Source organism: Balearica regulorum, chromosome 3 (assembly GCF_011004875.1).
Source record: "Balearica regulorum gibbericeps isolate bBalReg1 chromosome 3, bBalReg1.pri, whole genome shotgun sequence".
In the NCBI taxonomy this organism is placed as follows: domain Eukaryota; kingdom Metazoa; phylum Chordata; class Aves; order Gruiformes; family Gruidae; genus Balearica; species Balearica regulorum.
In genome coordinates this window covers 68,636,866-68,649,385 of record NC_046186.1, presented here as the reverse complement: position 1 = coordinate 68,649,385, position 12,520 = coordinate 68,636,866, and the positions used below count along the sequence as shown (strand labels likewise).

The following is a 12,520-nucleotide window of genomic DNA, read 5'->3' as shown; positions in this document are numbered from 1 at the left end:
CAAATAAGACCCCTATATAAAAATGATACATATTAAAATTAAATTGGCAAAGTGTTTAGTACTGGCCTCACTTTGCTCCTGCTGAACTCTAATTCTTCTGTCACAAGGTGCTTTGAAAATTCCCATTCGGTGGGACCAGCCCTTCAGCAAAGAGCAAAAACAACAAGACGATTTTGATGATTTTACATCAAGGCCATTATGTGGCCTTTCCCAGAAGGACAAGTGCAGTCCCTGATTTCTGGCTGGTGAGAATCACCATGGATAGCGGTTCCCAAATTAGACTCCTTTCTTCTTGGACATATGCATAGTAAGTTTACACCCAGCGCAGAATGGTGTGGCAATTTAAATTTAAATGTGGTTAAATGAAAACCATGTTTGTCCGATCCTATGGATGAGAAGAGCTGTAACATGGCAAAAAGATACGCACACATTTCATTTTTTTACGAAGTCCACTGAAAAGACAAAATCAAGATTAGAAAAATCTTAATAGTAATTGTATATTACTCGTTTTAAAAGGGAGAGAACCTGGTATTTTTCTGCTTACTTACAGTTTCCCTAAAATCCACCAAGAGAGATAAAATATTAGGGATGGTCTGTTTGGAATGAAAAACAAATAGCAAAAAAATTAATTAACGTACAAAGCAAGCCTATTGTCAGTCTCTGAGTCTTTGCTGCCTCTGACTATAGCATCTGGATTTGTTAATGCAGATGACTCACATTGTTAAGTCTTTGTTAAATAACTAGATGATATTTTGGATTAATAAAGTGGTCGTTCTAATTTTAATAACATTTCTTTTTAAATTTAAGCAAGAAGAAACATGTTTTAAACAGATCAGTCCTCACCACATGCTAGCATCTCAAGTCTGTCATGAAGTTTCATGGCTTAACAGGAGTAAGGACTACATGAATTAGTAAGCATTTCCAGAATTTGGGGTGGTTCAGCCTGGAAAAGAGAATGCTCAGGGGAGACCTAATTGCAGCCTTCCAGTACCTGAAGGGGGCCTACAGGAAAGATGGGGAGGCACTGTTTGTCAGCGAGTATAGTGACAGGACAAGGGGTCATGGGTTTAAACTAAAAGAGGGTAGATTTAGATTAGATACTAGGAAGAAATTCTTTACTGTGAGGGTGGCGAGGCACTGGAACAGGTTGCCCAGAGAAGCTGTGGATGCCCCATCCCTGGCAGTGTTCAAGGCCAGGTTGGATGGGGCTTTGGGCAACGTGGTCTAGTGGAGGGTGTCCCTGCCCATGGCAGGGGGGTTGGAACTAGATGACCTGTGAGGTCCTTTCCAACCCAAACCATTCTATGATTCTGTGATCAGGCTCTAGACTAGTAACATAGTGAGATTTTTTGAGAGCTGTGTATCTTGAAGTAGTTTACATCTAGGATGTAGGGAAAAAGATCTCTTAGCTTAGTTTAGCTTTTAGCTTAGCTGAAGCAGGGAGCCAGCCATGGGGGGTGCTTTTCTTGAGAAATACTTTGCCATCGTAAGGAGGATTTAATTGTGGCTTTGACAATCAGACGTGTCGTGGCAGAGAGGATGTGAAAGTGAAGCACCCGAATGGCAGTTGATGGTGACGTCCTGTTTGCTGAGGACAGGAGCAAGCTCAACACGTCCATGGGGACTGCATGTGTAACCGACAGCTACTGCACCCCTCAGGAGCACAGCCTTCTCCTGCGCTGGGTCCCTGGGAACAAAGCTATGGCTGCCCCTTCTCCAGCTGGCGTGTGGAGCACCTTCATTCAAGTTAACCTCTCCCCATGTATCTAGAGATCACAGGCATTTCAGCTCCCTCCTGTGCAAGGAATATTCCTGCCTCGCATGCTTAGGCAAGAATCCCTAGCTCACTTTTGCATCTTAGAGGTTCTGTTGAGCCACTGTACCAGCAGTCGTAATACATGCCTGGGACTCAGGAGATGTACATACAGTTCAGCATATGCTTCACAAATGGACACCCCTGTGATGTAGTAATAGTAAAATAAATAAAAGATGGTAAACTCTAGACCCTGGAGCTTTTACTACTCTAGGCCAGGCATAAAAAAAAATAATAAAATGGATAAACTCTCTTCCCTTATATGTAGCTGTCTACATCACCATGACCAACATTTAGGGCCTAAGTGGATGGACTCCCTCGGTACATAGGAAGTTGTGCTTATTGAAGAGGTTACTACCACCTACCAGCTGTTTATTGTCCCTCTGCTGGAGTCCGCTGTCTCCTCAGATCTGTTGGCTCACTTTATCCTAATCTTATTTAGGCAAATGGGTCTGAGCTAACAGAGATAGTTTAAATAGTAAGTCTGGTAACCTGGCTCAGCTAATCTGAAAAGGGTTGGGGAACGCACATATGAGCAACTGTACAGCAGATGTGAGGAGCATTAATATCTGGCAGGGCTGATGCCGACAAAAAATGGGGATGGTAACTTTTTTCACTGGCTCAGCTGGGCTTTGTAACAGAGCACCTGTTTATTATCTTAGGACATACATTTCTTTTGGCAGTAGTGCTGGGTAAACAGGTCCCATTCATCTCCCCCCCCCCCGCCTCCAAACCTCCTCTTCGGTCACACAGTAAGAAGTGGGTAACGGCCTCGTGCGCTCTGCCCCTTCTCTTCCCCCTTCCTGTTATGCCAGCACTACTCGTTGGGCCGTTGGGTGAGTCAGTGCAAGGAACTGGATAAAAATAAGTTTTCTTTCTCCCCCCTTGGGTTACTGGCACAGCATGCAGCTGCGCAGACCGTTGCATCAGCACCCCCAAGGTCTGTGCCAGGTGGTTACGGCAGTCACCTGGAGCTGCTGGAGCTGGCACTGCAGCTGAAAGAAATGTTCGTGCAGCCACGGCATTCCTCCCTTGTGCCTCATTTCCTTGACGGTGAAGTGGGAGTAACTGGACTTCTCAGTTTACAGGAGTGCTTAAAGGATAAACTTATCAAAGCAACAGCTCTCAAACTAGGAAGCTGCCCCCTTGGGAAAGCACAGCATGTACCAGGTTGGGATGGAGAAGGCTCAGGAAAATTTGATTTTGTCTCTCCCACCTCTCTCCTCCCTCATCCTCTTCCAGCTTTTGTAGTTCCTCCCTCTCTTCCCCGAGAGTGTTCACTTTGTGTCCCCTGTGCAGAGGGGCCGAAGGAAACTGGCACTGAGGTGAACTTTGCTGGAACTTGGAGGGTAGGTTTCCTTGGGAGAGAAAGCAGCAGTATGAGTGATATTCATCAGTGATACAGTATGACTGTACTTGGGGAGGCTAAGGCAGCTGCACATCGGGCTGCAGGAATTCGGGGTTCCCCAGAGAGCAAACGTGCCTGTACATGTAAAAGGGTGGGGAATGAAGATAAGGTGGGGGAAGAGGGAATTACAAATTATTGCAGCAAAGGAGAAAGTTGGGGCTCTGGCTAAAAGACTCAGAGCTGCTGTATTAGGGACTGCGAGTGGCAAAATACTACAGAAATAACTCAGAAATAGAGTGCATCAGGCAAAATCATAATTTTGTCACCTTTGCAAATACTCAGAATTGCATATACACTATAGTCATAAAAAAAGAAACTCAGTTTTCAAAGGAAAAAAATTGTGCCGCCTCCTATTAAAATCCATGCATTTCTGGCTGTACATAAAAATATCCTACAAATTATTTTTCTTGGTGAAGACATGGAGGCCACAGTAATCCGTTCCTAGAAAGAGCAATTGATAAATACTGCAGGCTATAGGTAATATTTGCATTGTGATATATAAAATGTATAACTACACCATGGACAAAGTTGAGGAAAGCAAGCTAGGGAGCTTTTTTTTTTTCCCCTTGGAAGATCCAGCATGTTTACAGCTAAGGTAGCGATCTCGTTTGTTTTATGAGTGTGAAAGCTGTGTATTGTCAGTTTGACTGTTTCTTCGATGTATCAGTCAACCCTGCATGCTACAACTGAGGATAGAAAGGACCTCCGACCAATGTGTAGCTAACAGCAAATATTTCTTTTGGTTTCCTGTGTGTCTCTTGCACATCAGCAAAGAAAAGATTTGTAAAGGGCAGGAGAATGGGAAAGAAACATTGGCAGAGAACTTTATGATTACTGTTGTACTGAATGTCATTTAGGTTTTCTAATTTATAAATGAACAGGACCATAAATTATGAATTCAAAGGAAGGCTAGCCTTTTCTTAAATTCTCCAAAATGCAATGATGTTCCCAGACAATGACATAGGATGCAGAAATATTAGTGTAATTCAGTTTAGAGGCTCAGATTTCACTGGTGGGTAAACCCAGAAATCAACAACCCCTACTATTACTGCCAAGTAGAAGATTTTGTTTTGATTTAGAAAATTGGTTGGGCTGCTATCTCACCAAAGTACAGATGCAAGAGCTGTTTTTCCTAGAGGCCTCAGTCCACAGAAGCACTTAATCAGGGCTTAACTTTAAGGAAGAGGGTGATCTTATTGACTTCAATGGATGATTCGCATTTGTAAAACTGAGGTATTTAAACATTCCATTCAAGTGGTCTAAATCCAGCAAGGAAAAAAAATATTTGCTAATGTTGCATTTCCATAATAAAATCATGTATGACGTTCTTGAGATGGAGATGGTGATGTTTTGAAGTCCTTTTGTTTACACACTGCCAGAAGAAATTGATTAAATTGCCCAGGATTAGTGGCTGCTAAAGAATGGATTTTAATTAAATGGTAGAATGTGTCACTCTCTACATGTTTTAGGCCACAATCTGTTGGCATAAACCGTGGTTTTTCAAAGTTCCTTACGACCAGCTAAAATAAAATTACTACACTCACCTACAGGCTTTACACCTAACAGATCTTGGCTTATCAGCTGGATATCAATGGCAATAGTTTACATATTACATTTGTGACTGAAATGTAAATATTATGTAATAAAGAAAACACTACTATGTTATATTTATATGCTGACCACATAAGGGTTTTCTTAAAAGCAAAATCCCATTACTATAGCGCCAAATACCAAGCTAAAGCATAAAGCTAAAGCTCTGAGCTGGCTTCTTACTTTCCTGTGATCTGATTTATGCCTTACTGAAATCAATTAAAAGATTTGCACTGACTTCAGAATGATTTTGATTGGATGTTTAACTAGTAAAAGAAGTGATAATTTAATAAAAGCCCGCATACTTTTCTCTTTTTTCCTCATTAAATCTAATGCCAATCTAAAAGAAGGAAATCGAGAATTATGGTGAATTTGACAACTGTTTCACCGAACTGCGCAGTGGATTTAAAGATAAAGCACAACAAGAACCCAACGTAAAGGGGGGTTTTGTACACGGGGATTTTTCGGGCTCTTGTGGGTACCCAGGTCAGATGCAACAGGCTCTTGAACCTCTGGATTTTTACCTCACCAAAAAAATGAAAGATAACGCTGTTTCTCCCGATACCTCTGAAAGAACACCTCAGAGCTATTACAATACTGGTTTGTTTTCTGTACTTCTCTTTAGTGTTACTCTTTGTATGATGTAAAAGCTACCGCTCTGACCGAATGGAAGGATGGCTGCCGTACTGCTGGGAAAGACGCCTCGCTTCCATGGGGTCGAGCTACAGACAGGCGGCCTAAGGGGTCGATATGGATGTCGTAGCCAATGGAATAAACAAATTGCCAACAGTAAGTTTAGAAAATGATGTTGTTTATCCTGGAAAGGAATCCCAGAGCACCAAAGTTTATGATTGATCAGAGAAAAATCAAGAGAAGGAAATCACGCGTGGACAACATTGGCTTATAGAAAATAATTAAATTGAAGAAACAATGAAAAGGGAACTAAAGTTGAAACTGCGCACTTGCAATATCAAATATCAATGCAATCATTTTGCAGCAGATAATATGCATGGCAATTAGAGCTTTTTTACATTATATTATAATAAATTCATAATTCATGCATACAATGAGAGCTTTTGGAAAGGAGCATTTGAATTTAACAAACACTACCACTCATCATCTGAGCAAAGATGGCAAAAGGAATTTCAACATTATTTGCGATCTAAAAAATTGAACCATCGTTGTTGCTTTGTGTTGTGCTTCCCTTGCACAGACTGCAGTGCCTTCTGTCTGCTTTAGGGTGTGGCATCTGCCATTGGGGAGGAAAAACTGGCATGTGTTGCCTTTTATAGCAGACTGATTTCATTGTGCTGAGGGCCTCTATTTTACAGCCTCTTAGTTCCAATCTTGTAGCCGAGTTGCTGAAACAAATGGGAGGAAAAGGAGTTAGTAGTATAAACTCTTCAGTTTAAAGCTTCATCCTTTTTTTTTTTCTTTCCCAGGGAAAATATTTCAAAGTAAATCTGCGTTAAACTTTGCGGGTTATTTTCCTGATCAGAAAGAGTTGCGGAGCATGTCAGGAAGTATTGCGATGCGCAGCCAAGGCGCTACCAGTACATCTTACCAGATTTTCTATATATATATATATATTTGCTTGAATATAAATGTCTTAAAGTATAAATGTGTAATTGATTTTATATTTTATTTTAGAGTACACATGTAAATAAATACACACAACTAGACATCTATATTTATATTTGCATATGAAAGACTTCAAAAAATCAACTTATGTGGTTTAATGTGTATAATTAGTGTGCATTTGAATATAGAAAAGAAGAAAATCCAGGAGAAAATGTCAAAAAGGCTCACTAACAAAGATGTAGTATTCTCTTGGCAAAAGCTGATGAATGATTTGGCACGAATTCATCTTACAGTTCTGTTATTCTCTCTCCTACAAAGATGATATACCCCTTTCTAGCAGTTTGCATAGAATTGCAATTTGTTGTTGTTATAGACTGTAATGACCCTTGGGTATGCACCTGATTCCCCCCACTAGAATTACTCACCATTTTTTTTCCTGCTCTCTGTTTTTCTACTAGCCATATAACATTTTCGCACTTGCAAAGAGTACCCCAAAAAAAAAAAAAAAAAAGAAAAAAGAGAAAAATGCAATTGCAACGGAAGTATTAGCAAGATGTGCTTGACGAGCACTGAGACTTTTCAAAACTAACTCCATAATGGCAATCAGAATATTTCTGACTTTTCAGACAGAACTAAAATTAATAGACACTGGAATCACACTGTTCATACATTTATCAATAATCTTTGCATGTAATTCAACATTATGGCATGAAGCTTCTGCTCTTTAATGTTTTCACAGTGGATTCAAAAAAGCCTACCTTCTCATGACAGCATCTGTCTTGATACGCTGTGTTTTTTCTCTATCATCATTATTTATCCATTTTGAAATTTGAAAACGTGCTAACTTTAACGGAGGGCATAAATATATTCATTTAAAACAGCGTATTTAGACCCTTACTATATTGAAAACATTCGCTAATATCCCAGTTTGCTATATTCATAGCCAAATACTTGATCTCCCAAATGCTTTTATTAGTTGAATGTAGTGTGTGACTATTACCTTTTCTTATATCAGGATATTATTTTTATTAAGATAGTTACAAGAAATTCCTTCAAACCGTTTTGAAAGATGGTTCAAAAATGTAGGTCAGCAGCAGTAGCTTTCCATTTGGAGCAAGAGTTACTCGGATTACATATTTTGGGTTTTGTGTTACTACATTTTCACAAGTGTCTTGTGTGTACTGGAAATTACATTGTTTGGAGAAACAATTATGAGACTGAAAATGTCTCGCTCTCCTTGATCAACTCCTGTTGATCTGCAAATAAGTACACAGAACATACTGAAAACAGCCCTATATATAAAAGCATCATCAGTGCAAATGACCATTAGGATTTGGAGACAGCTGGACAATGTGGACAACTGCAAAGATGCTACCGCTGCAGAATTTTAGGTTAAATTTTACAACCGTCTGCACACACAATATAAATCTTCGGGGGGGAGGGGAGGGAAAAAAAAATCGTAATTTCTCATTTTTCCGTCAAATAGCAAAGGTTTCCCTACCCTCGCAATACAACGAGAAGCCTTTTGAGCACGATGCACGGGGCTGGGGGGGGGGGGGGGCGGGAGGGGTGTGTGTGTGAGGGGGGTGGGCAGCGCGCTGTTCCCGAAAGTTTGACCGATGCCTCTGCTCCAGCACACCTGGACACGAGGCTGCCCCCTCGCCTCCTTCTCGCCGCAGCGGCCCGCGCAGGGCAGCGCCGCCGGCGGCACCCCCGGCCCCGCACCGGCGGAGCCAGCCCCGGTGTGTGTCCCCCCCCGCCTCCACCCCGCGGCGTTAGGCGGCCCTGGGCGCCCGGCGGGGCTCGCCTCGACCCTGCGCCTCGGAGCAACCCCCCGCGCGTTTGGGTACCCCGCGCCGGCCGCGCCCCTCGGCGCGTACACGAGTGGGACCCGACTAGGAGCAGGGGCACCCGAGGGGGCCGCGCCCCCCCCAGTCCGCCGCGCTGCTGCCGGCGGCGGGGAGCGGGAGCCGGAGCCAGGAAGAGTCCAGTCCGCGTTTTGCGAGTGCGCGGGAGCGATCGGGGCGGAGGGGGCGATGGCTGCCGGCGCTGGCTCGCTCGCTCGCTCATGCCATGCTGGGCCAGCGCGGCTCCGCCAGACGTGTGTTTACCCATATCCGGGTTAGGGAGGAAAGGAGGAAAAAAAAAAAAAAAAAAAAGTTTCATTTAAACCTGAACAAAAAACTTTCAACATGAAATCACACAGCAGGAACAGGCACAGACCGTAAGGCGTTCTTACCATTTCTAATCGCAATCACGGACTCGGGGAGGGAAATTTCTGTAATTTGGTGCGTGCGGAGCGGTCCGCAGGGGATACTCTTGGCTCAGTCAAGTCCCTTCCCCGGCCGCTTCTCTTTTTGCCCCTCTCCGCTCCCTCCCCCCACCTCTGCTCGCCCCCCTTTTTTGAGGGTAGGCGTCGATTTTTTTTCTTTTTCATTTTTTTCTTTTAAAAACATTTTTTTTATATATAATTACTATTATCAGTACTAATTTCTCCGGACTCGCAATGTTGCGATGATCATGGCCGCGCAAGTCGCAGCGGCTCCGGCGGGTGCGAACAACAGCAAGGGCAAAGCCCCGAGCCTGCCGGGCGGCCTGGGCCCGGAGCGGGGCCCGGGGGGGGCCGGGGCCGCCGCTGCCGCGGGGGCTCCCGGGCCGGGCCCCGCGCTGGGGGTCGGAGAGGGGAGTCCGGCCGGCGGCAGCAGCAGCGGCAGCGTGAATAATGTAGATCACCATCTCCTCCACCACCACAGCGAGCCGCTGAACATGGCCAATAACGCGGCTCCCGCCGCTGCCGCCGGTAACAACAACAACAACGCCAGCGGCGGCTCCTCCTCGGAGCCGGCTCTGAAGGAAGGTGGAAGCTCCTCGGCGTTATCTTCATCTTCTTCGTCTTCTTCCTCCTCCTCCTCCTCCTCCTCCAACCCGGGCTCGGCCATGGAGACGGGGCTGCTCCCCAACCACAAGCTGAAGAGCGTCGGAGGCGATCACCCCGCCGCGCCGCCCCACCACCACCATGCCCACCACCCGCATCACCATGCCCACCACCACCATGCCCACCACCCGCACCACCACCACCATGCACTACAGCAGCAGCTAAATCAATTCCCGCCGCCGCCGCCGCAGCAGCCGCCGCCTCAGCACCATCCCGTGCAGAATAACAACAGCAGCCTCGGCGGCGGCGGCGGCAGCGGCAGCAACAACAACGGCGGTGGCGGTGGCGGCGCTGCTCAGCCCAGTGCAGACATGGAGCAGCAGCAACATGGAGGAAAAGACAGTGTTTTGGGCGCTCAGGCCGAGCCCCCCCAGCAGCCGCAGCAAATGCTGAATAAAGGCGCCGACGAGGAGGAGATGCCCGGCAAGATGGGCGAGCCCATCGGCGGCCGCTACGATCACCCCGGCTTGGGACCCCTGGGCGGACAGCAGCAGCCCCAGCAGCCGCCCCCGAGCGCTGGGAGCGGCGGCGGCGGCCTCGGCGGCGGCGGCGGCGGCGGGAGCGGGGGAGGCGGCGGCGGCCCCTCCGCGGTGGGTGTCTCGGAGTTCAATAGCTATTATGGCAACGCTGCCCCTGCCCCTGCCAGCAGCGCTACGGCGAGCCGCGCCGGGCCTTGCTTTGATCAACATGGCGGACAACAAAGCCCCGGGATGGGGATAATGCACCCCACGGCGGCCCCCAACAGCATGGACCCCCTGCAAAACTCCCACGAAGGTTACCCCAACAGCCAGTACAACCACTACCCGGGCTACGGCCGCGGCCCCGGCGGCGGCGGCGGCGCGGGCGGCGGCGGCGGCGCGGGAGCCGTGGCGGCGGCGGCGGCGGCCGCCGGGGCAGGCGGCGGCGGCTACGGGGGCTCCGCGGCGGGCTACGGGGTGCTGAGCTCCCCGCGGCAGCCGGGCGGCGGCATGATGATGGGCCCCGGCGGCGGGGCCGGCCTCGGCAAGGCTGCTGCCGGCGCGGCGGCGGCGGCCGGCGGCTTCGCGCGGTTCTCCGGGCAGAACCAGCACCCGTCCGGGGCCACCCCTACCCTGAACCAGCTGCTCACGTCCCCCAGCCCCATGATGCGGAGCTACGGCAGCAGCTACCCCGACTACAGCAGCCCCAGCGCCCCGCCGCCGCCGCAGCCCCAGCCCCAGGCAGCGGCGGCCGCCCCGGGAAGCCAGCAGGCAGCGGCGGGCATGGGCATGGGCAAGGACATGGGCGCCCAGTACGGAGCGGCAAACCCGGCCTGGGCAGCGGCACAACAAAGGAATCACCCGGCGATGAGCCCCGGGAACACCGGGCAGGCCATCAGCAGGACGCAGGTAACCCCCCGCGCTCGATTAATGACGGCTCCCCGCCTCCGTGCCACTCGTGTCGAGGTCTTAGTTTCTTTATAATTCACTTTTTTCCTTCCCCCCCCCCCCTCCCCCGGCCCCCTTTCTTTTCTTTCTTTTCTTTCTTTTTTTTTCCCCCCCTTTTTTTTTTTAATTTTTTTTTTTCCCCTCCGGGCCAGTTCTGCTCCTCGCTGCCTCCGTAGCAGGGGTGAGCAGCGAGCGCACAATGCGCGGCCCCGCCGGGGCTGGAGGCAGCGGAGTGCGGCGTTCGCTGCCGAAATGAGGTAGTGCTCAAACCCAATTAATATATATATATATTTTGTTTCCCCTGCACTTTGAAAGAGCGACGGAGAGACGCAGGGCCCGGAGGACAGGCAGCTTGGGACGGGGGCGGGGGGGTGGATTTTGTAACCGGAGTGTCGGACCCGGGGGGCTCCCGGGGGACAACCTCCATTATCTTTCACCGGACGGGTTTGGGTTTGGTTTTTTTTCGCCCTTTTTCCTCTCTTTTTAATCTGTTATATTTAATTTTGGGGGGTTTGGTTTTGAACAGAACGAGTTGCGCCGTTGCACGCTCTTATCAAATTTAGTTTGTCACTGATGGAGTTACCGCAGTGAGATCCACGGAACGCGGCCGGGCTCCTTTTTCTGTGGGAAGGGCGCGCGTGTGCGTGTGTGCGCGCGTGTGCCCGCGCCTTAGTCCGCGCGGCGCGGGCCGGGGCGCGTGGGGTGCCTCGATCCGGTGACCTTAAGGGGACTTGCCCACCAGCGGAAGCGCGCGTGGGTGCGCGCGCGCACAACTACGTTTCTCTTCCCAAACACACGCGGAAATCCAAACCAGAGGGGGGTAAAAAACGAAAAAGGAAAAAAAAAAAAGAAAAAAAGAAAAAAAAAAAAAGGACGGAAAGTCCTTGGCGTCAGCAAAGGGGCGCGGGCACCGGGCGGGCCGCCACCACCCGCGCCCGCACCCCCTGCCCCAGCCCGGTAACTCCGCCGATCGATCGATCGATCGATCGATCGATAGATAGGCGCGATGATCGCGGGGCGGCGGGCCGTGGCGCAGCGCCTTTCCGGGGCGGGCGCGTCGGTGCGGTGCTGTGCTGTGCGGTGCGGTGCGGAGCGGGGAATCCGCCGGGCCGCGCCTGGCCGGGGAGGCCGTGCCCCGCTGGAAGGCCGGGCCCCAGGAGCGGCCGGGTCTCCTCCGCCAGGTTCGGAATTTGAATTGTGGAGGTAAACTGGCTGCAACCGTCTCCAGACAGCTGCCTCCGAGTTGACATCTAATCTGCCATCTGATTGGCTCCCCGCTCGCCATTGGGCACCTCGCGCCGCTGATGTAAATAGAAGTGCTGAGCGGCGCAGTCACAGAAACCCCCGCCACAAATAACACCCGGCAGTCGCGCCGCCGGGGCGAGGTGACGCGGGCGGGGAGAGGCGCACACGCACGGCCTCTGCATCGGCACCAGCCGTGCTGGCCGCCGGCGCGCTGAAAAACCGGGGGCATCTTCCCACCTCCCTCCGCCCCCCGTTCAGTTTGGTTACATGGCGTGGTTCTTCTGAGCAACGCTTTATTTTCTTTTTTTTTTTTTTTTTACATTTTTTTTTTCCTAAATTTTTAATTCTATGCTAATTGGAGGCGGTAGGGGACTATCTTGTAATAACAGCGCAATGGACGAGGAGTCGGGATTTCAAGTTGCGCTCGTGCCTCTACAAACATTTTGTAATGTTACAGCTTATGGATGTTATGCAAGGGATTAGATTTTTATATATTAAAAAAAATTAATCCAAATCCTGATTTCATTACATTTCTATTAGCT

The 12,520-nt window shown here is 48.9% G+C and overlaps 1 protein-coding gene across 10 annotated transcripts in view; it reads left to right on the top strand.

Moving 5' to 3' along the window:
• The first annotated feature begins 8,156 nt into the window (after positions 1–8,156).
• ARID1B (AT-rich interaction domain 1B) overlaps positions 8,157–12,520 on the top strand; it is a 336,972-nt gene continuing 332,608 nt past the window's right edge. For 3 of the 10 annotated variants that reach the window (XM_075748349.1, XM_075748350.1, XM_075748344.1), the window contains exon 1: positions 8,159–10,694. In XM_075748349.1, the coding sequence (XP_075604464.1) occupies positions 8,907–10,694 (1,788 nt within the window). In that variant the 5' untranslated portion in view covers positions 8,159–8,906. Of the gene's footprint in view, positions 10,695–12,520 lie in introns of all 10 variants that reach the window. The other 7 variants (XM_075748343.1, XM_075748346.1, XM_075748347.1 and 4 more) reach the window with 5 other exon arrangements.